At 48.4% G+C, this 26,322-nt stretch overlaps 7 protein-coding genes across 7 annotated transcripts; 6 read left to right on the forward strand and 1 right to left on the reverse strand.

Annotated features, from left to right (window-relative positions):
- Positions 1 to 4,462: 4,462 nt before the first annotated feature.
- Positions 4,463 to 5,553, forward strand: FPOAC1_006945 (uncharacterized protein; the record flags this gene model as incomplete). Its single annotated transcript, XM_044851418.1, has 4 exons — positions 4,463 to 4,654; positions 4,896 to 4,993; positions 5,285 to 5,332; positions 5,379 to 5,553. 4 exons carry the CDS (start codon positions 4,463 to 4,465, stop codon positions 5,551 to 5,553), a joined length of 513 nt encoding a protein of 170 aa, XP_044710130.1.
- A 174-nt stretch (positions 5,554 to 5,727) lies between these two features.
- Positions 5,728 to 7,772, forward strand: FPOAC1_006946 (uncharacterized protein; the record flags this gene model as incomplete). Its single annotated transcript, XM_044851419.1, has 5 exons — positions 5,728 to 6,047; positions 6,426 to 6,555; positions 7,285 to 7,294; positions 7,342 to 7,412; positions 7,482 to 7,772. The coding sequence occupies 5 exons, from the start codon at positions 5,728 to 5,730 to the stop codon at positions 7,770 to 7,772; spliced, it is 822 nt and encodes a 273-aa protein (XP_044710131.1).
- A 1,241-nt stretch (positions 7,773 to 9,013) lies between these two features.
- On the forward strand, positions 9,014 to 9,404 carry FPOAC1_006947 (uncharacterized protein; the record flags this gene model as incomplete). The annotated part of the gene is made up of 2 exons (XM_044851420.1): positions 9,014 to 9,141; positions 9,197 to 9,404. The coding sequence occupies 2 exons, from the start codon at positions 9,014 to 9,016 to the stop codon at positions 9,402 to 9,404; spliced, it is 336 nt and encodes a 111-aa protein (XP_044710132.1).
- An 855-nt stretch (positions 9,405 to 10,259) lies between these two features.
- On the reverse strand, positions 10,260 to 11,591 carry FPOAC1_006948 (uncharacterized protein; the record flags this gene model as incomplete). The annotated part of the gene is made up of 1 exon (XM_044851421.1): positions 10,260 to 11,591. One exon carries the CDS (start codon positions 11,589 to 11,591, stop codon positions 10,260 to 10,262), a length of 1,332 nt encoding a protein of 443 aa, XP_044710133.1.
- Positions 11,592 to 16,217: 4,626 nt separating this feature from the next.
- FPOAC1_006949 (uncharacterized protein) lies at positions 16,218 to 16,877 on the forward strand (the record flags this gene model as incomplete). Its single annotated transcript, XM_044851422.1, has 1 exon — positions 16,218 to 16,877. The coding sequence occupies one exon, from the start codon at positions 16,218 to 16,220 to the stop codon at positions 16,875 to 16,877; it is 660 nt and encodes a 219-aa protein (XP_044710134.1).
- Positions 16,878 to 19,229: 2,352 nt separating this feature from the next.
- RIB1 (GTP cyclohydrolase II) lies at positions 19,230 to 20,442 on the forward strand (the record flags this gene model as incomplete). The annotated part of the gene is made up of 2 exons (XM_044851423.1): positions 19,230 to 20,342; positions 20,395 to 20,442. 2 exons carry the CDS (start codon positions 19,230 to 19,232, stop codon positions 20,440 to 20,442), a joined length of 1,161 nt encoding a protein of 386 aa, XP_044710135.1.
- Positions 20,443 to 21,165: 723 nt separating this feature from the next.
- On the forward strand, positions 21,166 to 25,747 carry FPOAC1_006951 (uncharacterized protein; the record flags this gene model as incomplete). Its single annotated transcript, XM_044851424.1, has 2 exons — positions 21,166 to 21,428; positions 21,484 to 25,747. The coding sequence occupies 2 exons, from the start codon at positions 21,166 to 21,168 to the stop codon at positions 25,745 to 25,747; spliced, it is 4,527 nt and encodes a 1,508-aa protein (XP_044710136.1).
- Positions 25,748 to 26,322: the final 575 nt, after the last annotated feature.

The following is a 26,322-nucleotide window of genomic DNA, read 5'->3' on the forward strand; positions in this document are numbered from 1 at the left end:
GCTGCGTATGTCTATCAATAACTAAATGTCATCATCATATCTGTCGGTAGTTTTAAATACCTGTTAAACAAAATGACCAACATCATGGTCCAAAAGGTCTTTGTTTATCATGAATCTCTTGTCCTTTCTTCCTGTTATAGTTCGCCTCTTTTTTCTTTGAATCCAAAAGAGGCAATTATGCTACTAGTATCTTTACAACCTAGTTTCAAAACTTTTTCATCCTCCGAATTCGAGGCTGACGGGCGCGTTACCTAGAGAGGTTTAAATCTTCAACACGTTCAGGGCAAGGACCAGGTCTAGTATGTACATACGGAGATCCGAAGTGGAGAAGGACGCCTTTTTTCTTTCTCTTTCTGGGCTCTCATTCCGCTTTATTTCCCTTTTTTCCCCTTGGTCCCTTTGATTGTATTGAGGATCATAACGGTAGTTGACCGCAGGAGCGGAAAGACTGTAACTCTGCTTTAGTACGCCTCAAATTGGCAGAATTGTTGTTTTGTCCACTGTAGGACATGCCGTTGGGGAAATTGGAGAGGTTGTTGGAGAAGGGACAGACAGGATCAGGGATGTTACCCAATAACCATACAGCATAAAGTTCATGCCCGTCCAAGACGTCAAGTTAAATCTTGTGTTCCACAATACAAATCCTCATTAACTTGTCAAGTGTCAGCTGAGAAAAGTGTCTCATCCAGTCGGATTCTCTCATTGCTCTCCCTTCCAAGAGAAATACGGAAATTAACCCCTGTTCATGTCGTCATCCCTAAACCCTGACACGCACGCTTCTTGCCTCTGACCAACATATTTCTAGTCGTTTTCTAGAAGAAACTGGTGTGATATGCACGCTCGCGTGGGGTGTTTGTGACACGATACCATGTTGAACTCCGACTCGTAAAATGTCCCCTTTTGCCAAATGACAACTGCAATATGTATACGGAATAGTTAACCATACTCTTTGACCCTTGAATGGGGACTTGCACGGCATATTCTGGGGGTCCGGTCCGATTCCTTGGCTGCTGGGCCTCATTACAAAGGCAACTCAAACAATGGAATGGGTAACCACACGTAATTCCATCGATTTCCCCATGACTTTTACGTACAATAAACTGACACAACGCAACAGTCCCCATGGGAAATTCTCCATACTTTTCTTCTTCCCCCCAGTAAATTCTCGCGGGTTATCCGGGGGCAATGCACTCCAGATGTCTTCCCTTGACTGGCGACTGGATACTTGATACATCAGTCTAGCAGACCGAGATATTATCGATCAAGCTTTTATTATCTGTGCGTAGACAAGTTTCATTCTATATCGCCGAACATAATTCGCCTTTTCTTTTTTATTGTCTTGCCCAGGGCAATAGTCTCGGCCATGCCCGGTTCTTTGTTTTGACCCTGCAGATCTCCCACGAGCGAGCGAGCAAGCAAGCATTCTGCAGCTCAGCGAACAGGGGTTGGCTTTTTCTAGTGCATTGTTCGGTGCAGATTTAGGTGCCCGAAATCAACACGCCAAGATCGGAGATATGTTAGTGTGAAGAAATATCTGATGTGTAAAAATAAACGGTTCGACTATCGTCAAGTCCTCTCAAGAGCCTATCGGAACTGTAATAGAGAAGCAATGATATCACTTGTGCTCAGATAGTCATCCATCCTCGCCTATTTGCTCAAATGTCAGACTTCTCAGTTAGGCAAGTATCGTCACATCTAGCAGTTTCACGGTCAGTCTATCCGGACCGTTACAATGCAGATCACACTCCTTATCATCAGCCGCAAAGTAAAGAAGGATCATGAATCAACAAGCCTTGCGAGGCATATCTTGTAAATGTAATGAGGAGTGATAGACGCGAAGCACATCATGGCATCGGGATCTCACGGGGGTCTGAGCATGCATCACCTTGTTTGAGATGACGGAAAACAACGGTCCTTGTAATAAGGGTCGTCCATGCTTCTCGGTGTCGTCTCCGCTTCCAGTAAATTCTAATGCGCTTGATATCCAATAGGCATTGCTATCCTCCGTGCTGGAGCTGTATGTCGCCGGATGGCCTCCATCAGTGCCCAACTTCAAAGCCGGCGATATCCTTGATATACGATTGGGACGAGCTCTTATTACTAGTACTTGCCACGGCGATTTCTCGGATGCGTCTGTAGAGATCCTTTCTCATAGCTAACTAGTTGATCGAAAACGTGTGACGCCAAAGAGTCTCCGGCCGGAACCTCGCAAGTTGAAGCCGTCCCGAAGCTAGTGAAGGGAGTGTCTGCTATTGACAGACATACCAAAGTGGGTGGCACGATATGTGAGATGATACGTAGCAATATCATGACATCAACTAACATCAAAGAGTTGCGAGTTTCCCAAATCTTACGTTACGATAACAACTCATGCAGTTTCCATCATGTCATCAGAACCCCGATTGCTGGGAGCCTGAGAAACAAAACCGAGAAGACATTCCATGCTGTCCTGGCGCAGGTCTTGGGTTTTCGTGTTTGGATTCTCTGATTCCCCAAGAATTATAAGTATGAGAAGACAAATGGAGACTGTTTCTGACAAGCTCTCCAAGCTTTGAGTATTCCCAAACAATCCCATCTAGCAGGCAGCAGAAGCCCCAGCCTCAAGCTTAGGATATGAGCATCATTCCATAATAATCTTGTCTAAATAACATAAATTGGTCTAAGAATTGCGTCTCTTGTATCTGGTGTAATCTGATCTGGAACAGTGAGTTCTAGGAAGCTCATCGAGAGTCATGGTGTCGTCCTCTGAACTAAAACGGCTTCGGACACCATGATTCCGCACTTGTTGGGATAAAACAAACAAGGCTGATGTAGTCGTACATGAGAGGGGAGTAGACCGGGACGGAAAACATAATGGAAGGCTTGGCCAATCGGACCACTATCACAACCACCTCCCAAACACAAAGATGGATTAGGCCCTTAGAGACTGATTCACTTGTCGATTTCCGTCGTATCCCGTATATTTGCCAGAACATGGATTTCCTAGGTTTGGAGCCCAAAAGAGAAGTCAAGCGGCAAATGCTCGTATGGGAAAAGGACAATCGCCGAAGGCTTGAGGAGAAGTCCTCAACAACGATCCAATATCTCTACGGAAATGAAGCCAAAGGGCACTGGAATGAACATCAAGTTTTGTTTTTGTCTCGTAGGTGTCCTGGCATCTTAACACGAGTTGTTTTGGTATACAAGTCACATGTATTATTGGAGTGTCATTGGAATTGCAGGTTTCGATACTGTACTGCACATGCATCGCAGTGACACTCCTCGCTGACTTGGAATTCTCATGCTTCAAGGCCTACTTGGTAACCTGTATAAAGTCTCCCGCAATGTCTTATTGGCAACGCAATGCCAGCGGGCGGGAAGATGAAATGACACTGTATGTTCAGGAAACTCCCAGGCTTGCCCAACTCAAAGTCCCATGGCTGCCTGAGAATACAATCAGAACTAGACTGGTAATTCTCGCTACTATTTTCCGTTTTAGTAAATCGATATCCGCTAAAGAATGAGTGGTTGTTGCTTGTTGACGTGATTCTAGTATATCAAGGCTCGCAATCAACAGTCATTAGGCCTGCTACGCGGTTTGCTTGAAATGATAATACGAGTTTTCCTTCACATTTTGTAATTGCTTCAGGTCCAATCATGGCAGCCTAGTCGCTAAGTCTGCTTCCATTATGTGTATCACGGCAAGCGACAGTAGTCCAGAGATAAACAAACACTGTCGGCTACCAACATCATGGCTGCCTGCAATTGTCCATCACTGTCAACGAATATCCTATCACCAGGTAGATTGAAGCACGTGAGCTTCGGAATCTCTCAACTATTAAATCTCCCCTCTTCTCTCTTCGTTTCCCTCCATCATCTTCTTCCTCCATCATCTCACATTCTCCATTCTTCTTCCAAGTCAACTTTATTCTATATATAGACTCTACTCTTATGTCATTCCTATTTATTATACGCCAGCATACATCTTTGATGGACCAGGCAGGTAAGTACTATCTGTTCAGCTGTATATCCAGCAGATGGAGTTGCACATGAGGCTAATCGTGAATGAAGAGTCAAGGGGGAAGTGGAAGCGACAGCTTGTACTTTACCTACCTTCACTACTAGACCAAAGAGGGCGAACTTCATTTCATTCCTTGCCGAACAGTAGTTGTTTTTGCAGGCTATAACCCTTATTGTAATCCTGTGGGGAGCAAGACGAATGCCTTTTGCGCCAGTAAGATTCCCCAGCTCGAGACGAATGACATATACGGGCATCTATACCACCTACTACTCGGGACTAACAGATTACAGGATCTTTGCCTGGGGACTTCCGATCGAACAATGTGTGATTGTCTCCCGTCTCGGGATCAGGACGCTCTTATTGTTTTTGAGTTCTGAGACCAGCCAGACGAAAAGAACTGAGACCTCGATATGTCTATGGAGACTGCATTTCGCGAATTTGCAATGATCGGTGCACCAGTCAATGTCCAACATCGCCGCATTTTTTGGCAACACGCCTATAGCCCAACTCCTGCGAGAAGCGAGCCAGCTGCCCGAAGATTGGAGACCATTGAAGAAGGACACCATGGATGCACTGGCAGAGTTGGTCATGAACCACATGACTACAAAGGACGGTGTAGAAAAAGATGTCCATAACACCAACTCACACAGCATTGTCTTGTACAGCAAAACCTACCAACCCGATGAAGCCATCAAAAATCCATGTCTTCCATGTTGAACCAGTACGCATAGATGCTGCAGCATGTATTATACATTCATGATACTCATGTGTCGACCAGCATGTCAAGCGTATATATCAGGCCCCATGCCTATTTCCGGGCTGCGACAGACCATGTTCTACCTCATCATGTCCCAGCAGACACATCAAAAGAAAACACAAAGGGGAATTATTACAGTGCACGAAGGGCAGCTGCATCTTGGGTATGGGGGAATACTCTCAAGATCTTTTCCGAAACGAGTTACCGAAGCTTGACAAGATCTGGAACGAGTTCAGGTAAGTTAGCTCCGGAGTATCCAACGCAGAGACGCATGAACTGATCAATATCGCAAGGTCTTGCCTAAGCCGACTTATCATTATATATACCCTTGTATGAATCTCGAACCCGAGGCTCAAGACTGACTTTGCCATTGTAACTGGCGAAGACAACATGGAACGAAAATTATGTGCATCCGAAAGTACTTATCTGATTCCGTCACTGGCAGAAGAGGAGCCAGTTGCTCAGTTTGCCGAATGTCCCCAGCTCTGAGAAGATGGCTGTCCTACTCACCCACGACCACTTCCAAGCGGGACGTACGAGATGGTCTTTTTCATGAGCGGACATCATCATCTATGGTATGTAATGAACTCTACTTTCTTGAGTAAGCTAACCATTGCTTAGTGATTATGTCTATGAAGTTCCGGTGAAGTCGAGCCCCCGGCCGAGTCCGACGACCCAGACTGGAGAGCGCATTTTCGGCAAGTCCGCTGCCGCCGCAGCAAGTCGAAAGCGCCGGGCTACAGACGGCGATCGTGCAACTTCCAAGCTGTTAAACGGGTCGCGAAATTCCCGGTGATGACAGCGCCAATCACATCGGCTGCAAACATTGCATTTCTTGACGATACAGCCGAGGTACAGCACATGACTTGGAAGTTCACTTTTTCTTGCCGGATACACTACTGTCGCTATTCGTGCTACAACTGTTAAACGCCCGACCAGACTACGCCTTTTCAGCATCAACAAGTCCATCATGTTCTCACCATGCGCCAAGATCAAAGAGATCATGGTCGCCGGCCACCCAGTTCTATCTCATCTGGGTTATTGTACAGATGACGATGATCCAACGTACGTAGAGGGCGATACCAGCCGAAACACGAAGGCAAAGGATGATTGTCGCATCCGCGACAACTACAGGTGTAAGTTTATTGGTGCGGCTGATGCTCAAGCCGCACACATCATTCCATTTTCGTGGAACGAAAACGTGAACAACAGTAACCGCACCGCTCGGATTTTGACTGGCGCCAGAGCATTCTTCAGCAAAGCCGGTCACTCAGTTCACCAGAACGTTGGGTAATTCTTAGCGCTTGGATGCTTCAGACCAATATTGGAACATGATACAGATGAGCCCTCAGCTACATTCATTCTTGGTGGCCGTTAGCATACTACAGTCCTACCCCTACCATGTATGCTTGGCTTGACAAAGTATATTGAACATTTGAGAAGGTCGAAAGCAGCAAGTACAACAACCAAAAGACCTTGGATATCACATCGGCTCGGTTCAGAACGGCATAAAACACAAGTGTCCAGAGTGTACTGTCTCGTTCACGTTACCAAGAGGTGTTAACAGCATGTCTGACGCATACACGAGGGCGAAAAGCTTGCATGCGCGTTTGAGAAACATTGCATCAGACTGAAATTCTACTGGCTGCCAGGGTGTTTCATTAATAGTTGGCAGTATGAGACTGAGATGGACATAGATGACCTCGATGATTTTGTCCCACATGCCCAACAACACGCCAACGACAACAGGACACACTACTTCTACGCTTTGGACGGCCTGGCATTCGCGACCAAGATTGTGCGTGACGGTGGAACCTATCTACGTTTTGAAGCCGTTCTGAAGCAGGTTGAGCCTGAGAATCCCAAGAAGACGAATCTGAGGAGACGGATATAAATGCGTCATCGTGGGCACGTCACTGTGGCCACATCTACCATCTGGTTCATCCTCACTGTGTTGTATTCCAGCCACCCCCGACCAGCAGTGCAAGTAGGCTCACTTCCGCATACCCAGGAACGCGACAAAGGAATGGCTGTAGAGCATTACGACAAGAGCATGCCAAGAGCGTACAGGAAGCAACAACCTATGTATTCTCAGCGCAATCCGTCGTCGCATCCAGTACTTCGCCCAACAAGGCACTATCGTTCGCAGTTGGTTCCTGGAATTCCGGCTCACTCACCTCCAAAATTCAGACACTCAATGTCGGTGTCAGGATACATCCATACTTGGGACGGCACTGAGTTCTACAACATGCCTCGGACCCATCTATCACTACGACAACTGAGGATGACTACGAACTGGCGAAACAGACCAGACATAATATCATCTCCTTTCGATTGGCAATACAATGACAACACTGGGGTCGAATTGCTACTGAAGCAGGCTGCACCCTTAGCACGTCTTAACTCATGACATGCAGTAGATTTTTGTGGCGAAGCGCACGCTCAATCACTAGTTGATGATGGCTGTCTAGACCAAAATCAGTCAGGGCTCGAGCTCCTTGCGAATCTCGAGGGCATTGCATCGTAGGCTGGACATTGTTAGTTATTTTCCCTATCTGTACACACATGTGCTAATCTATCCAAGTCCTCCAACACGCCAACGAGGACCGTATCAAGCTGGACAAGCGTGTAATTGCACAGCACCTTCAGTGTCACGTATGTCGCTGGTGAGGTCATGGAAGACAGAAAGCCTCATTATCTCGCCACGCATCGCTACTCAGTCAGTCAGCTTCCCATGCTGTGGCGGGTGCAGACCGAACTACACCTGTCGCGCGATTCCTCCTCCGCAATCCTGACAGACAGGATCGTATCACTCCTGACATCAGCCCATGCTACTCCTGCCTTTCTTCTCAACAACTACGTTGGCGTACTCGAGTGGATGGATCGGCTGATGCTGCCATGCCGGTAGATCAGACAGAGAGCCCAACCTCGTCGACCGGCAAGGGAAACTCCCCAGCCGAGGGACCAACAGCCGAATTTGAGACCGTTCAACCTTCGTACCAGACCCCCCGGTGAGGAGCCCGTACCGCCATACTATCCTTAGCAACGAGATGGGGACGGGAAAGACGTTTATCTACCTGCACATGGTGGAGATGTTCTGGAGGGATCTAGAGCGGAACCCCGGGACGGGGAAGGACCTATCGTGTAGTCGCCTACCCTGATCATGGTGCCGATCAACGCTATTGAGCAGGCCTATGATGAGGCCATTCAGAATATGACTGGCTTTACCGTCGGCCTGTTCTTCGGCAGCCAGTCTTATTTCGGGTACAGAAAGGTAAAGCTGCTGCTGGACAGGCGAACCATGGTCGAGAAGCTCAAGCAGATCCTGCTGGCGCCTTGATACATGACGGATCGCCTTGACAGTCCTTGTCTCACGATAAAGGCAAATAAGAAACTTCTCGGCAAAGCAACCTTGTTACCCTCTGATGGGACTTAAAGCCTGGAGGGTTTTTGAACCACAAAATCCAGACGAGCTCTTATTTACCCCCAATAGTATCGCCAAGTTGATAAGACGCTGGGAGCTATTTCCACCACACAGGCGCCAGGTTAGTGGTGCGACCGTCCAATTGGATGGCAAGCGGAGCATCGAGTAAAAGAAGAGGTGGGAAGCACATCCCGTTACAATACGATACCGGTTATGAGATGCATTACAACGGGTAGTTCTCCCATCTACGGAGATACTGAAAGCGTTCCTGTCAGCATCTGAGGAGGGGCTCGCCTGTTTTTCAGACAAAGGCGAGGTAGCACACATTCTGCCCTTTACTTGGAATGAAAGTGAGACTGATTCAAGGTACACTAAGAATATTTTCCCTGTCTCAATCATGTTTCTCTTCAACATGGCCAACCCCAACTTCTTGGTACAGTGGTTCAGGAGACCATTTTGCTTCGTCCCGAGTATCCGCTGAGGCCGACCAGAGACCCTTGAAGCCCCAGACGTCCACAAGTGGCTATCGGGTGACGGAAGTTCTGATGTGCGCAACAGAGAAAGGTGTCGCGAAGTGCTATCGATGCAAGGAAATGAATATGTCTCTACACGCTGCCGTAAGTCTTTCACTTTGACATGCCATTGGTCTTGTCTCTGAGAAATTCGAGATGCCGAAACAACGTCGGGGATTCACGAAAAGCTCAAGAAACTGGATGGATGAATGGTCTCTTATCATCTCGCTCAGAAGGACGGGACCCGATCCTCTGCTCTGAATTGGAGTACCTTCTGTCGGTCAGTTTAAGAGTTTTGGGAACATCGAAATTGATCTATAATGATTTCACAATTCTACGCCGTTGTTGGTGTCGAACATGTCCACTACTTTGTTGCCAACCATCCAAATGGCGGTCTTACCTGGCTATACAATATGACGCGCAAGGATGAAGCTCCCCTTGCAGAGCAGTATGGCTGATTTGTCCCTATTCGACTTCTGGAACGATACCTTACACCAGTCCAGCTCTGCAGTACCATCAGCTTCTGCGGATGCTTACTCCCGATCTATAGAAAGCTGCAGGCCACAAACATCACTGAGGGGCGAACTTATCCTCCTGGGTCGTCCGTCCCATCTTCGAGTACATGCACATTTGAAGAACGATGCGGACACCAATAAATCTGAACAACAGTACGATCTTGTTTATCATCGGTCCATGAACCTCACCAACTAAAATCGGCATGTGTAAGTATCCTTTGAAGAAAGACTCGCCCTTTAGGTTGACGAGTATGTGGGGGATCGCGATGGCCTACATCTGTATATAGTATCGAGATCTGAGATTGAATAATACTGGATAGAACTTATGAATGGGAATGGATGTGTCTTGTGTGAAAACGCACCACCTACGCCTCTCTTATTGTTGCTCTGACAGATAGCCTTTGGTTAGATAATAGACTACAGAAGCCTGCCGTCACCCGTCGATCTGTTCACGCACAAGTCACATTAGGCCATAGTCGTGCACTAAACTTGACAGTCATACCTCGAGTAACACGAATTCGCCATCGTGACGTGTAATAGCAGCGTCTACTCTCTTTACATCCAGGTTTTCGACTTGGCGATAGGGCAAGTCGTCCACGAAACATACAAACCAGGGCCTTGCGGAGATGTAAAGCAAAGGTGATACTGAAGATTTTGCAGCTGCGGGAGAGGATCGTGAGCTTCATGATATGTTTGAGACTGCGATTCCGCCTTTAATGTTACAGTGCAAAGATGTCGTTGTCATACAGGTTGAAAATGGGACTGCTAAATGGTAGTTCAGGCGAATGTCAAAGCAGTGGAAGTCGAGACAGCCGAGAATGATTGTGGTAGTTACGCAGAAGGTGTACTAGCCAGTCCGGCAGATTGGTTAGTAGGTTATTTATGTATTGTAGATTCTCGAGGTCTGCATGGTATGAACCATTTATAACAATCAAGGCAATGACTTTATAGCATTACTGCAACGCCGCTTGGGCTTTGTTTTTGGTAACAGTGTATCATTAAATCGAGGTATCACACAACTCCTGGCTCCCTATAGTCCCATGCTTTGCTTTTATTGATCCTCGGGAAGCGCCAACACCTCGCGCTTCTCCTCCTCATTGTCCTGCGTCTGCTCCTGTTCATCCACGGTGAAGCGCGTCATGGCGAACTCGGGGATATGTCTTCTTCGACCCTTCTTGCCCTGTCGCATCTTGGCAGTCTCCGCCTCCTCGGCCACGACGGCCTTCTCGCCAGCCTTGTCCAGCATCGTACCCTCCAAGCTGAGATAGCTAATCTCGCCGCTGGTGCCGACGTCAAAGTTGCGTATCCGGAAACGGATCTTACCCTTAACCTTGTCGCCGCTGCCGTCGGCCCAGAAGCCGGTGCTGTGGATCTGGCGGATTACACCGTGGTCGTCGGCGGTGATGACTGAAGCGGTCTCCTCGAAGCCTTGAGCGTCGGGGGACTCGTTGGGAACCCACTTCCAGTCGGGCGGAAGTCGACGAGCCTCGATCGAAGCGTTGAACTTGCCAAAACAAACAACACCAATGTGTCCCTCGGTCTGCAAGTTGACACTTCCCTCCATCCAGGCACCACGGCTGGGAACGAAAAGGTCGACCTCGGCGGTGATCCATCCCCAACCAACAGCGGCCTCACCCTTGGCCATGACAGTCGTGGGTGTCTCGTCGTCTGTAGCAGCACCGTTGCGACCGGGGTTCTCGCCAAAAGCGACGTCCCTGTAGTCGAGAAAAACACCGCGCAGCGAAGGCACGTACTTGTTCTGGAGGTGTTGCAAATGTTGGAACTGGCAGTTCGTGACGGGTTGCGCCCAGCCAATTGGGAAAAGAGGCTCGTAGAGCGACACGGTCTGGGTGAAGAAAGGGAATTGAGGGTTCGCGGGGATATCGGGAGGTTGGTAAATATCGTCGCTGGACTTTGAAGGTTTGGCAGGAGGAGGCATGTCGATATCCATAGCATCAGCGTCGGAGGGCGCGGCATCTTCACTCTGCTTCTGCTTATCGGTGTTATCTTCAGTATCCTTATTCTTCTTGCTCTTCTTCTTCTTCTTCTCGCCGTCTACTGGGGCCTCTGCCTCTTCGGTATCGACTTCAGCATCGCGGTGCTTCTTCTTCTTGTGCTTCTTTTCGGGCTTGGCTTCGTCGACTACAGCTGATTCGCTTTCTTGTGGCGCGGTAGCATCTTCGGCGTGCTTATCCTTCTTGCTCTTCTTCTTTTTCTTGTCGGCCTTCAAGTCTTCGGTCGCAGGAACATCTGCTGCGACGACACTCTTTGACTTTTTATGCTTTCGCTCCGTCTCGGCGGCTGCATCCTCTTCGCGGGCTCTCTTCTTTTCCTTTTTCGCCTTCTTCTCGGCCTTTGCGGCGGCGTGGTCGATTGGCGCCATCTTTTCGTTTGGCTGTTTGCGAGCTATCGCGGTCTTCTGAAAGTAAAGAAGCCGGAAGATCTCGAAAAATTCTAAAATTTTGGCTTATCTTATCGCGGAAGCTCAATACTTCACCGAGAAGGTGGGGCTTCACCTCCTTCACCTTGGGATTTGCACCTGTCAGTCTAGGGTAATCGGAGCTCAATCTATCAGGTAGACAAAAATAACCACCGAGTCTTTACCAGTTAGATAAGGTCTATTGCTGTTGGATTATTTAACAACGCTATCGATCACGAGTCCTCTTTCCCACTCTATTCGGGCTTGGCAACATGCTGTGTCGTAGCGACTTCATTCATTCCTTCTCCAAACATCACCTCGTCTCTTCATCTTAGGTTTTGATCCCATGAACACGATTTGTACGCTTCTTCATACACCGACGTTGGCTTGATTCATGTTTGCATTAATCGCCGTCGCTCGAACTCCCTGATTGGTTATCGAGGTTTCTATTCAGCAAGATTTCCCAGCGTCTACGTGTTGGATGCTAGTGTCCCAGCTGTATTATCCGCACCATTTAAGGGTAGAAAGGCAGTTCTTCATGCAACTAAACAACCCCTCCGGCGAAAAGCAGATTCTTGGGCGACGCTTGGAAGACTGAGTCGTGATCAACAGAATGCTTCAGAGGCCAAAGGTCCAACAACCAGCTTGCCGTTTGTCCGGTTAGCTCATCGCGAAGACACACACATGCAACTTGAGCGAGTAAGGTTCTTCTCGAGACCACAAGATCTACTGCATCTCTTCTGTTGTCAACTTGCTAGACCGCCGGCCGCAGGATGTTTGTTGCTCGGAAATCGCCGTCGAGAAGAACAGAGACCGTTACGTTCTCTCACCGCGTTGAGGGGAGATCTCCCCACGGTCCACTCAACGACTAAATCATGTCAACACACGGTCGGAGGTTTACAACTCGTATTTCCCCAGACGAACATCAGTGGAGATGATATACAGGAGTTCCCCATGCATCGGAACGGCCCTTCAAACACTGGCCTTGATGAAAGACTGGGCACGAGCCAGTGTCCATATTACCCCAGACTCGTATACAGAAATGCCCGAAAGACATGGCTACAAGTGTAGCTACAAATGTCCAATAGTGAGTTTGTTGATGGCTCGTTCCAAGAAATTAGGCAGGCATCAGAGTATCAAAAATTGACTGTAGAGACCAAAGACGACTCAATGAGTCGGGAAATGTCACTTTAGACAAATTCTTAGGCTCTCCAAGTTTGATCACAAGACCTACTGCCTGATACTCTAAGACAACGCAGACGGGCATGTGCGAGATACTGAAAGCGACGTCCTGATGGCACCATCGTCTGCGTTATCGGACGAGCAGCAGTCCAGACTGTCGAGAGATCCATCTTTACTACGAATCGCCATGGCCGCACGAAGTTCTGTCGGCATGTCAATGGAACCGGTCTGATGTCCGAAACACTAACGTCTTTGGTCGAATTTCACAAAGCCGGAAGGTGAGTAGTATTATGTTGAGAAGTCGAGAGTCCACCCTCAAATATTTACAGCCACCATGTAAAAACCTCGCCTACCGAATGAGAACCCATCTTCACATCTAGATCGAAAAAGTGGGAGTCTGACTCGATATGCCAGTCTCTATTCAGAGGACCAAGTGGAGAAGACTACGAAGCGTGCATTTCTTGACGGCGGAATTTTTAACAACCGACAAGACAGTCGTTCAGAGTCTAGCCAGAGACCAACGATGGCGTATCAGACGGTGCATTGAACGGCGTCTGTGACAGACTGCCATGAGATACATAACGGAAGAATGTGATTATGTATGAATCGGTCAGAACCGGACCAGTATTGAGGGTCCGGGGTGGCTGGGGAGCGTTTGAACTCTATCTTGACCGAAGGAGGGCTTTCTCGAAAGACAACAAGAACCATGGCAGAGGCGAAAAAACGTGCGCCGACGGGAAGAAGATGTCACTGGACGGAAAGAAGCGACAGCATTCTTCCAATGTGATGTTTTGTCAACGCACAAGAGCTTCTATTTCTGGTCAACAAAGCCGCAGAGTTTCGGGAGATTGAATCAGAGGCTTTGAGTCAAGACAGAAACTCAAAGAAACCCGCAACCACCAACGTCAGTGTCAGCACCAATGTCAGAAATGCCATGTGGATAGTAGCCACGATGTGCCTCTGCCGCGATCAAAGTCTCGAAAGGGTCTCGCGGTCCGCCCTTCAAGATTCAGCCACAGAAACTACAAGAAGCTTGACAGGAATTTACAAGAGAATTTTCTCTTATTCCTATACTCCAGCCATTATACACAAGGACTCAACTGCTGCATTTGTCAAGGCGCATTTGTGTGAGTGGGTTTCCCATTTGTAACCGAAGCTTCTGACTTTTTTGTTAAAGCCGCAGTCAAGGCAATGGAAGCAAAAAAAAAGGCACCGACTGAGGATCTGGAAAACCGCTAAAAATGCTTCTTTGAAAACCTTGATTTGGTGGCCCCTCTTCTATCGCACAGAAAAAGAAAACCCACAACGACGACAGTTTCGATGTTGCGCACAGTATGAGAAGAGAAAAAGAAGAAGAGAGCCTGAAAAGTGACAAACAAGGCCTTGGTTGAATGGCTTGACCAATTGGACAAGCCAGAGTTGCAGCAACACTAACAACATATGACGAATGCCATTACAGTAATTCCATCATGTTGAGGCAGCAAGCGGTTACTGAAGCGGCAGTAATGTCCTCATTCTGACTTGCAGTACAAGGCATTGGGTAAGATTGCCTTGTCTCACTGTGGTGAATCAAGTATCCAATGTTGGTTGATGTTGATGAGCTGTTTCTTGTGAAGCCATCCATCTCAACTTGACAGGCAGGCTGCCGTCAATAGATGCCTTGTTTTGTTTCTATTTTTGTTTAATTAAACCCCGTCTATCGGAATGCTTTTCTTCGCTCCAGACCACATAATTGAAACAAGCTTATCGGCTTCCCGAGCCCGAACAAAGAGCACATCAATATCAGATTAAACCCCAATCCTCAGAGCTTGGCAATCACGATCTTTACTAGGTCAGGCATCGGATGAGAATCGAATATTCATGGGAGGGAACTTTTGAGCAAAAGTCCTAGATTTTTTGGTTGGATGAGGTTCTTCTTGGTCTGATCCACCGTTCCACAAGGTCAAAAACTTATGAGGCATTTGGCAAACAACCATTTTTGACGGTGTCCGCTTACGTACCTTCAGTACAGTACGTATCACAGTTCACAGTGTTTGAGCAAGCGCTTTTTTATTCAATTGAGTTGTCAGGCATCCATTTCAGGCATTCATTCATCGGCTGAGAAAAGTTGTCAATGGTGGCGCGAAGCATGCTGCATGTGTCGTGGGGCAAGTAGTTGAGAAGAGTTTTCTCTTGCTCCGTTTCCTCTCCGTCTTTTTAGTCTACCATACCAACTTATTGTCCAGACTATAGACTACTTACTGGTTTACTGGGAAACGGAGTTAGCAAACTGACTGTGACAGTTAGTTATCCACTCACACCTTTATTGTTGCTAACAATGCAGAGCGATTCAAAAAGAATCGACTGAAGGGATCGAATACAGTACCAGAGATTGATTGCCTTGATCAACAGGCACAGACACCCAAGAATTAAGAAACGACAATTGAACAAGGATCATTCAGGTACAAGACATGGGGGATGTAAGCACGGGTCAGGCACAAAACCAACCAAAACTCTTTGCCCAACACCTCTTTACTCAGGAAAATCAAGGCCTTCTTTGAGTGCATGCGTCTTGCCGCCGTGCCGGGTCCCTGACTAACGCACCGTGCCTGACAAGCAAGCAGTTGAGACATTTTCCGGAACCCAGTAGGAAAAGATCCGGACTGGACTGGACTGGCTTTGCCCTTGTTCCTTGGTCCTTGGTGTGCCTCCGGTACGTACTTCCGTCGGCAGCCAGCCGGGCGGGTCTCTCTGAGTTGGACTAGTTCTTTGGAGACAACTTCAACAAAGGGCAAAGACTAGCCCATGCGTGCTCCTCGCGAATCATGACTGCGGCTCGATTCCTTCTCTTCCTCTCAATGACTCTTGACTCTGGGGACTTGATGGGTCCTTGCTGTCACCCACAGAGTCCCACTCTCTAGACTAGACCAAGCAAGCGGTCGCTTTCTCGGCGACGTCCACGTACGTTCTCTGTCAAGCAAGTCCTTTCCCTTTTGTTTCGCCTCAATATGCAAGTCCAGCTACGTTAGCATTGGCATCTGCACGCTTTGTCTCTCCCCGAGGATGAATGGATACACACACCCTTGCAAACCTTGCAAATGTGATTCAGTTCCCCGAGATCTGCTGGTGTACCTGAGAGAGTCAAGGATACCCATCTCATGTATATAAAGTCCATCACCTCCACCTTCAATACACTCTCCTTCTACTATCCACCACAGTTACATTCCTTCCTTTCCCAATTCTTCTTCGTCGTTCACTCGGCCGGCCGTCACTCCAGACCTAGATCTGAGATCAGTCCTTACAAACAAACTCACTTGCCCATTCCTTCAAACTTCTCTCCGCCGTGCGTTGAGTATATCAAGTCGAGCCAGTCTCCAAATCAACAAACTTTCAATAAAAAGTATATACAACTTTTTCAAAACAGCCAAAATGTTCACCAAGTTCACCACCATCGTCGCGGCTGCTGCTGCCCTTGTCTCTGCCAACCCTCTCCCTCGAGGCGAGTCTGGCTCTTGCAGCGTCACTCCCCATGACATGTACTCTAGCAGCATTGGAGTCTTGGGCTGCAAGATCAACACCAACCGCGTCGCCTACTGGCCCGGTTCCGTTGACTGCAACAACATCTGCGTCAAGGTCTCCAACGAGGGCCGCTCTGTCTACCTCCTCAAGATTGACTCTTCCGGCGGTGCCCACGACATCTCTTACGATGCCTGGAACTACCTCGGCTTTGGCAAGTCTGCCACCAAGGACCCCCAGATGGGCGGTGGTATTAACATGGAGTACGAGTACGTCCACGCCTCCAAGTGCAAGGACCTCCTCGATGACGGCAAGCTTCCCCTCGCTGCCGCCAACTCTATGAACTACGTTGCCTCTTGCTTGAGCGAGCCCAAGAGCTGGGTCGCCCAGAACTACCAGCTGTACAACATCAACGACCCCGTCTGCAAGCACGGCGTCAACGAGAAGTGCCACCTCAACCTCGCTGTCAGCAACCAGCCTGAGTGCCCCAGCGGCCTCGGTTCCGTCAAGGAGCTCAAGATGAAGGTTGAGAACATTCTCTACGGCACTGGTGAGAAGGCCGCCGCCCTCTAAATGGGTTGCTGACTTTTTGTCTCACCTCTTTATGTCTTATGATGATCACAATAGAAAATCGCCGCCCTAGCAACTAGATGCAGGGAGCGTATCACTCGTTACGAATGATATGAAAAAAAACTCTGGAATGATACACAGGATACAAGGAAAAAAGGATTGTTTTTTGCATTTATTTTACTTCTCATGTATATATCTAGACCATTGACAACAAAGTCAAAATACATTACAACTTCTTTCAATTCTGAGTCTCACTTTCAATGGCCTTTTGTGATTCAATTCATTTCATCGCATCACATTTCACGGCCTCTGTAATGAGAACTGAGACAGCACTTAATGGACTGCAGTGTAATTTGCTTTTGTCGCTGCCCATTAAACTCTGCCTCTTATGTCACAGCACTTAAACCTCCTCCAAAAAGGCGCCGAGCCGGTACAGATCTATGACAATGTGTCAAATACGGCTTTATAGTAATTTTCTCAACTGCATCTCATCTACCCCAACTGATGTTGCCAAACATCTCGATCAACTCAATCGGACTCTCACATATTAAGCTGATGATCTTTCAATGAGAACGTGGCTTACACAGGTCCCTGGCCCCAGCCCCCCTCCTTTCAGCCCTTGCTTCTTTTTCCCTCCCTCTCGAGGCCTTTTTTTTCACAGCCCTGCAAGGTTCAGCTCCGCAATGCTTACTTCAATAGCCTTGTTTTCTCCTCCTTGAGATATTAACATCATCGTGCAGTTATGGATTATGCGGTGTTGAGGGCGCGTAGGATCATGATTGACTTGGTGGAGAAAAGCCACGTGCAAGAGGATCAAGGCACGGTGAGTCGGACCGGCAGGGATTAAGAGACGTCATGTCGTTCATTGCTTTGCTGGCTTTACATGTGCATATTTTGTCCTTCAATAAAAACTTGGGCATCACACCGCATGTATTCGGCAGTTCAAAATTCAGGGGGTTTTAAGGTTTGGGTAGTACTCGGCAGACAACGAATTTCTGTGTTAGATATCTCCTCCAGTGTCAAAGCTACATACGTGTGCATCCATCCCTACGAGGCGCGATATGAAACAGGGGAAAATAAAAGAACGAACAAAGAAGAAGTAATGACATTTCTCCTTTTTTAAGTGACAGCTGAGCGGTTGTACCTGCATTTGGGCGTGTTTCATATTTTCTTTGATGACAGGCCGTTAAATGTCTGGTGGTGTAGTGGGAGTGTAAAAGGTATTTGATGAATGAGGGGTTCGTTGACGGTTTGTTTTTTTATTGTGAGGGCATCATGTGAAAACGGCAAGGAGACCGTTATGTCTTTTAAACGGTGGTGGTCTTGGCATTTCGAGTTGACTTACCCTAAAGTTTTTTGATGATGAGAGTTGAACCATGAATATTAAAACAAGCGACTCCTCTGTCTGGTATAGCGAGAGGATAATGAATATCAATTTCCTTTGTATTTAATTACGTAATTATTCTTGTCCAATACGTGGTGGAACTGTCAATTCCTTAAACTTATTACATCCTAACAGTAATACGGAATACAACTCGGTATTTACAGCAAGGCTTGCTTTCAGTGTACAGTTACAAAAATCATACGGGTCAAAGCTAGCCATCTACCGGAGAGACACGAAACTATAACAGCATAACTACACATTGCCTCCCAATGATAAATAATATCATTTATCCCATACCCGATTGTTCCGCGGACATCGGATACTGACTCAGATTCACTGCAAGATTGTAAATGCTGACTGAGACTTAACGGCGCCCCCACTGGTAGCCGGCCTCGGCCGCCTTTCGCCGAGGTTCTCTAGATTCTTTAGATCCTCTTTGGTGGTATAACCCGCGCGGGAAGAGGCCGACACTTCCATGCTACTATTACGACTGTAAACTGATATTTAGTTAGGAACGAATCAATCACGGTCTGTACCGTATTACCAATAGACATAATCTCAGTGCTTACGTAGAAGGCTTAAGTCAATTACTGCAGCGGCGGAAATAAAAATAATCCAACCCCGCGGATATAGGTAGAAATAAAAAGACGATGACTAATGAGACTTACCCCATTTTGCATTGCACCCTGGAATCTTTAACAAACCCCACCATTCTATCGAGCCAAGTCAAGTCATGGTTCCGCAAACTATCACTCATACACAGAATTGATTCCGCTTACATTGCTTCAATCACACAACAGACGACACGCGACCTCTCTGTTTACTCAATTGCTTCCATCGCCCACTAGATTCTGACCACCTGCCGAATGCGCATTGAGTCCACGCCGCCACCGAACCTGCGACACCTAAACTAAACCGAACCCCTCCAAAATCCGATCGCGGCGCCGTCCTTGCCCGCCTCAAGCCAGAACATGCCGTCCGATGCGACTCCAGGCTCACCGGCGGGCTCCAGCTCAGCTCTGCCTCCATTTTACTCACCAAAGACAGAGCCTGCCGATGCGTCAACTCCTGCGCACACTCTCGATCAGTCCATAGACTCACTATCTCTCTCCCCCGCTCCCTCCACTCCCGCCTCCGCTCCCGCCTCCGCCCATCCCGATCCCGAGACCCCGATCGGCCTAGAACCCCCGCCATCACTGCTCTCTCCCTCCTTCACGCCCCCTTCTACACCCGGTACTTCTACACCGACGACGGCTGGCCTTCGCGGTGTCCCTGTCGACAGCTCTATCCCCTCCGGAGGATGCGGCTCAAAGAGACCAAAGCTACTCCCGACTCTCCCAGAGGTTGAATGTGTTGTTCGTGCCCGTATTCCCACGGTTGCAGGAACGGAGATGTTCTTGCACCTGTACACCAACAATGTGGACAACAAGGAGCACCTCGCTATCGTGTTTGGCAACAATATCCGAAGCAAGAGTCTAGATGCTGTCCGGGAGGGTGAGACGGAGATGGACCGTATGGTGCGCGGCGCATACACAGGTAGGCTGTTCCCCGGTCGCACAACCAGCGGCATCGGTCCAGTGACCCCTCAGGAGGAACAGCCACCGCAGCCGTCGGATGAGCCACCTCTGGTGAGGATTCATTCCGAGTGCTACACAGGTGAGACGGCGTGGTCAGCGCGATGCGACTGCGGCGAGCAGCTTGACGAAGCAGCGCGCCTCATGAGTCTGCCAGGCAACAAGGCCGGCGGCATCATTATCTACCTGCGACAGGAGGGTCGTGGTATTGGTTTGGGAGAGAAGCTCAAGGCGTACAATCTTCAGGATCTTGGGTCTGACACCGTCGAGGCGAATTTGTTGCTGCGCCATCCTGCCGACGCTCGAAGCTACGGTCTTGCTACAGCTATGTTGCTGGATCTTGGCCGGCCAGAGGTTCGACTGTTGACCAACAATCCCGACAAAATCCGCGCGGTCGAGGGTCCTAACAGGGAGGTTGTGGTCAAGGAGCGAGTGGCCATGGTGCCTTTATCATGGAAGGGTCGCGGCGGTTTCAGAAGTCAGGAGGTGGAGGGTTATCTCAAGACCAAGGTAAGTCTGATCACGTTTTATTTGAGAGATGCCTACTAACACTGATTCGCAGATTGAGAAGATGGGTCACATGTTGGATATGGCATCAGTGCCACGATAGAAGAGACTCGGACGCGCAAACGAAACACAAATACCAGAAAGAAGAGAGAAGGGGGTTTCTGTTTGTTGCAATCAACGGAGTTTATCATCGTTCTTTGGGATTGATTGATGGCGTTGGACGGCGGAGCTTTGATGTATGTGTAGGTATGGTAGATAAAAACCACATTTCAACAGGTCTCGGAAAACTGTTCCATATCCCGATTTTCGAATTACTCATTACATGGGCGAGTTTATGATGACTGGCTATAATGGTGTTGATATCATGGGAGTTGCAATTCATGAGATCTCTTCTGACAGCTAGCCTTCGTAGCAACTCTGTATTGCCTACACAGATATCTCTGGGTCGCCTGAAGCTGTTTTTAGAGAAAGATCATTTTATGTCAATATTCTAACCTCAATGTTGCAATTAGCTATGCAGACTAATACTGTTATTACATTAATAATGTTATTTTGCTTTTTTACTCATCTGCATGAGTTCTTCGTCAGAGTTGATGCTGTCTGTAAGTGGGTCAGATGCTACTGCCGTGACGATTTATGGGCCTAAGCCAAGTTGCACTTTCCAAATATTGAACGGCGCGCGTCAAGCTCCAAAATCGCAGCCTCAATTTCGGTTCGCGCAAACTCGATTCCTCCCACTTTATGCTTCATTTCTCTACGTAAATACATTCCTTAATGACCATGCGATTATAGTCTTTCTTTTTCTTCACATATATCAACCGCTATCATGTCTTCCCAGACGATTCGTCTGCGTCTTGTCATTCGCAGACATTCCGTCCCAGAAGTCAAGCTCGTCTGGCCCTGCATCGCAAACGAGGACCTCACCGTTTCGAAGCTTCTCGCACTTGTCAACGAAGTCGTTCCCCTCGAGAGTCGAGACTGGGGTCTTGAGGATTATGTTGTTGAACTAGCCGATGGCAAGGGCGATAGTTTCGAGCTGCTGCATTTTCAACCCGTCGGTAAAGTTTTGAAAGAGGATGATCAAGTTTTGTACGAGCCCGCATTGCTGTACTCTCAGGATCTTTCAAGCTGACAGTTTGTACAGAATTAGATCACTTTCTACAGACGATCTTAGGAGACGAAGACTTAATGGACGACATCAAATATCACTTGATGGAAAACATCTTATCGATGGCCTGGCCTTTGGTAGGCCTTGGTTAAGGGCGCCGCGCGACCGTCCAGCACTCGATCTGCCCCCACGAAAACGAGCACGCATCACATACGAAGAAGAACTCGAGGAGGAGGAGGAAGATTCCAGTGAGGAAGACTCTAGTGAAGAATATTCCGGTGGGGAGGATTATAACGACGAAGAAGATCCGTCGGAGCAGCTCTTGCTCGAAGATACTCCCCCAACTGAAAACCGGGACGAACCAGGCAGTGTGCGCCTACGAGCCAGATTCATAGACACTGATCAACTTGGCGAGGACGATGATGAGGAGGAGGATGAAGCACAAGCAGAGCCCGAGATTGACGATGAAGATTCTGAAACCAGCGATGAGGACGAGGATGAGCTCGACGTCGATCTTGCCGATGAGTTGAAGCTCCTACAAGAAGACAATGCCTTGGTTGAGCAAGCGCCTCCAGAGAAGGAGCAAACCTCTCCTCCTAAGAACAAAAGTCAAAACGCACAGGCACCTCCATCCGCACCTCGATTCGACCTTTCGATGCTTGATAAGATTACAGCACTACGAGTCGCATTTCCTTTCACATCCTTGTCGAATATGCAAGATGCTCTGCAACAAACCGACAATGATTTGAGAAAGACGTACCAGGTCCTGAGCACGACCAACAGCCCGACGGTCAGCTTCGACGAGGTATACGAGATTGCTCTTCTCGGCGCTGTTTTCAATCCCACCCAATCCAATGGGAAACAACCTACCGAACAGGATATCGAGGACGAAGATGAAGATGAAGAGGAAGAAGAAGAAGAGGAGGTGGGAACACAAATGCTACGACTTCCTGGACAGCCTGAAGCCGCGGGCTCCAAACGACCATTGATTCAGGAGGTGAACGACGAGGAGCCCCCTTCTATTGCACCAAAGGAAGCGATGAATGGAACATCGAAACCTTTAATCAGTGTTGCGGAAAAAGACGATGATTCTTCGGGCTCTTCTGATAGTTCGGACTCTGATTCAGACTCTGATTCAGACTCTGAGTCTGACGAAGATTTGTACAAGGGTCCAGAACAAGATTCAGATTCGGATAGCGACTCCTCGGAATCGGAAGATGAATTGATGGATGATGCAGACAATTCCACAAAGCAGTCGCTCGGCCCGGCCCCCGGAGATGCAAGCTCGAGCGATAGTTCTGATTTGGACTCAGACTCGGATCCGGACTCTAGTTCTGATTGGAGTAATGCTGCTGGAGGTGCGAAAGTCTCGGCTGCGCGGGACTCTGACGATAGTAGCGACAGCGACAGCTCGAGCGACTCCGACTCCAGCTCGAGCGATTCCGATTCGGAGTCTGAGCCTGAGGAGCTCTCCTCAAAAAAGCAGTCTCAGGTAAAGAAATCGGAAGTACCTGTAGCGAAGACTGAAAGCCAAGCTCCAAACTCGGCTCCAGAGCGCACTGAAGACCCAAAGCCGCCTGGTACTGGGCTGGCCAGGACCAAGAAGAGGAATGCTAGAAGGCGCGATCACAAGCGAGTGAAAGCTATGCGGGCTTTGGAAGATACTCAATCTCAACCGTCCATCAACGAAGGGCCTAGCGAGGATGCTGAATTTCTCGCCCGAAAGCGTGCTCTCCTGAGTGTCGTTAGCGACGAGAGCGAAGATGTTCCAAGTCCTCCGAAAGAAACACTAGCCATTGCTCCCACTCCTATGATTGTCGAAGTTGAAACAGAGGAAGCATCGGCGCCTGCGACAACCCAAGATGCAGCTCCGACAGAGGAACCTGCTCCTCAGCGTCGCCACAAAGTCGACATGGGAGCCGGACGGCGAATGCTATTTGGCGCTCTTGGGTTGAAGAACCCCAAGTCGAAAGCTGACGAAGATAAGCTTCGCAAAAGCTTAATGAAGGATGTGAAGCCGCTGCAAAATCCTCGAGTCCAGGCTGAGAAACCAAAGGCTGATGAGGTCGAACCAACATCAGAGGAAGAAGACGAAGACCCTGAAGCGTGGCGAAAGAAGATCTCATACCGAGCAGTTGAGTGCTGCCAGGAAGATGTTACTTTGAGCGAACCACCATTTCCATTTGTACAACGATGGGATCCCCAACAACAGTACACGTCCGTGAGGAAGCGAAAGAGGGCTTCACAAGACTTCAACGATGAGAGCTACTATGGCGAAGAATACCAATGGAACGGCGAAGAAGAGTGGCAAGATGACTCTCAAAAGAAGAAGAAAAAAAAGTCCAAGAAGCGTAAAGGAAAGGGGGGGCATGACGAAGCATACGACGAGATGGAAATCACCGAAGATTCCTATGCTGGAACAGGCGGCAATGGCGATGAGGATATCGTGTTGAACTACGATGACATACCGACCAGCAAACCTCGTCACCAGGATACCCAGTTCGCAGAGATGGATGACCTCCCTTCACTACCGTCAGACCTCACTACTCTTCCCAGCCTCGTACAGTCTGAGATCAAGCCGGGCATGGTCATTGCCTGGAAGCAACTGCGCATGTCAAAAGCGACAAAGTGGCAGCCCGAAATGGTATCGACGACTGGGCTCATCCTGTCAATCAGCGAAGACAATCATCTTCATGTCCTGTTGGCTAAGAGAGACAGAGACGAAGACGATAAAGAATACGATGAACACACAGGTCAGCGAGTCTATGCAAAGTTTGAGGTGCCAGACTTTGATGAAGATGAGGACAGCGATGAGGACAACGGGCGAAGAGATATTGCCTGGGCAGACATGTTCGACCCAAGATTGGTTCAGCAACCACCGCCAACCGAATCTTCAGAAACGATTGCCAAGGATACGGAGCTCCCAACTGAACCCACTAAGCCCGTACAGGACGAAACGGCGAATACCAAGGTTAGCGCGAGAACATACCCCGATGAGACTATGGCTGAGGAGTTAGATACACAGAAAGTGAGAGCGGAGATTGAGGCCGATTTGAAGGAACAAGAGGCTACAGACAATCCCTCAGGGACCGACATTCCTTCTGGCCAGCAGCCACCGCGGCTCGAGTTTACGGGAGAAAACAGTCCAATCAGCAGTTTTCTTCCACCACCGATGGAGACGCCGAGTGATGCGACTAACAGTCCCACACGCCAACTACAAGAAACGATGCAATCAGTTGCTGAGGAGAATATCCTTTTATCGGAGCAAAGAAGTAATGTGGAGGAAAAGAAGGGAGTTCATACAGATGACATGGACAGAGCAGATGATGCAAAAGATCTGGACGAGCCGATGCCGACAGTTGAGGATGGCTGGGATGTAACTGTTCCTGATAGTATACCGTCACCAGAACTTCCAGCACTTCCCACCAAAGATGATGTACCTATGGATCACCGTCTTACCGTGCCGTCGTCTGTGGGCAGCGTTCGCAGTGGAAGACAGCCACCATCAATCAGTGGTCTCGAAGATCTCCCAGAGGAGCGTGTTGAGGATTCAATTGTGGACAATGATAAAAGAGCACCAAGCCCTCAGATTTCAGTTGTGTCGGTGAGGAGTAGCAGTCCTTTTCCTTCCTTGGAAGAGCTATTCCAAACAGCGAGGCAAACGCAGAGCCCATCAAAGTTTTCACAGCCGTCTGTTCCTCGATTTGTGAAGACTGAACAACATGACGTCGAGTATGAAGAAGCGATGCGAAAATTGGATGAAGGGGAGGACGAGAGCGATCGTCCAAATCTCCGCAACAAATCTTTACGCAGTCTAATGTCGCGTGTGCCACAAGAGAACAGTCCTTTACAGCACCCAATCAAAACTGAGGCATCGCAAATCGAGGAACTCAAAGTCGAGGAGATAATATCATCGCTTTCACAGTCGGTCAAACAACAAAGGCAGCGTTTTGAACAGCTGCATATGAAACCAAAAGAAGCCAAGGCTATTGATTTGAGCTCCAGCCCACCATCTGTGCAGTACACCGAACACTATGCTCAAGATAGCGAGGATGATACTTATCATGAAAATCCTCTGCCACAAGGTGAAGGTTGGGTGCAGAAGAATTATAGCGAAGTGACGACGCGAAGCCGAGGCAAAAGCCTTCCAGCGACGGCGGCTCCAGCTGTCGACAAGGCGACTACTTCTACACAAAGTCGCACTGCGCGTGGACGAACATGTCTTCCACCAGTTCGAGATGTGACTGCCAGTGCTTTCAGTCAGATCAGAGGGCGTAGAAAGCCAACTCGCAAGTTCTGAAATGGCAAGGTAGCAAAGATAAATGTCAAGAAGAAACGAAACATCGGTCGCTTTGGTCTTGCATCCTCGGTTTTCTTCTGTCCCTGGTTTATGGAAGCTTTGGAAGGGGGAAAGAGGTCTTTTGCGTTATTGCATCATCTGCCTTGTCCTGTTTTTGCAGGCAGGATAACTATAAGGAGTAGGTTTATGTGGAATACTAGGAATGGCGTTGGGGAATCATGCATGACAGCTGAGCGTTTGGCTGAGGACAAAAGATTAGTTGACCTGCAAAATGCATTATACTAGAGCTAGCATACAAAGAAATAAGCAAGTTTAAAAAGCCAAGATTCATCCTTCTCAAACAGATTGTCTTTGCTCAAATGTCCAACGTCTCATGTGAGGAGCATCACGAACCGATGGTTTAGTCGTGGGTCTGTCTCAGGCAGGCTTAGGAGCAAAAGCTGCATCACGAGTCAGACCATGTCAGCCAACCAAACCTCTGGAGCGTTCAGATGATGCAGCGAAACAACCCACCATCACCACCAGAAACTACCTGGAATCTACCACCCGAATCTAGTGTCTTGTCTCATGAACAC

This window comes from Fusarium poae, chromosome 2 (genome assembly GCF_019609905.1).
Source record: "Fusarium poae strain DAOMC 252244 chromosome 2, whole genome shotgun sequence".
Lineage (NCBI taxonomy): Eukaryota > Fungi > Ascomycota > Sordariomycetes > Hypocreales > Nectriaceae > Fusarium > Fusarium poae.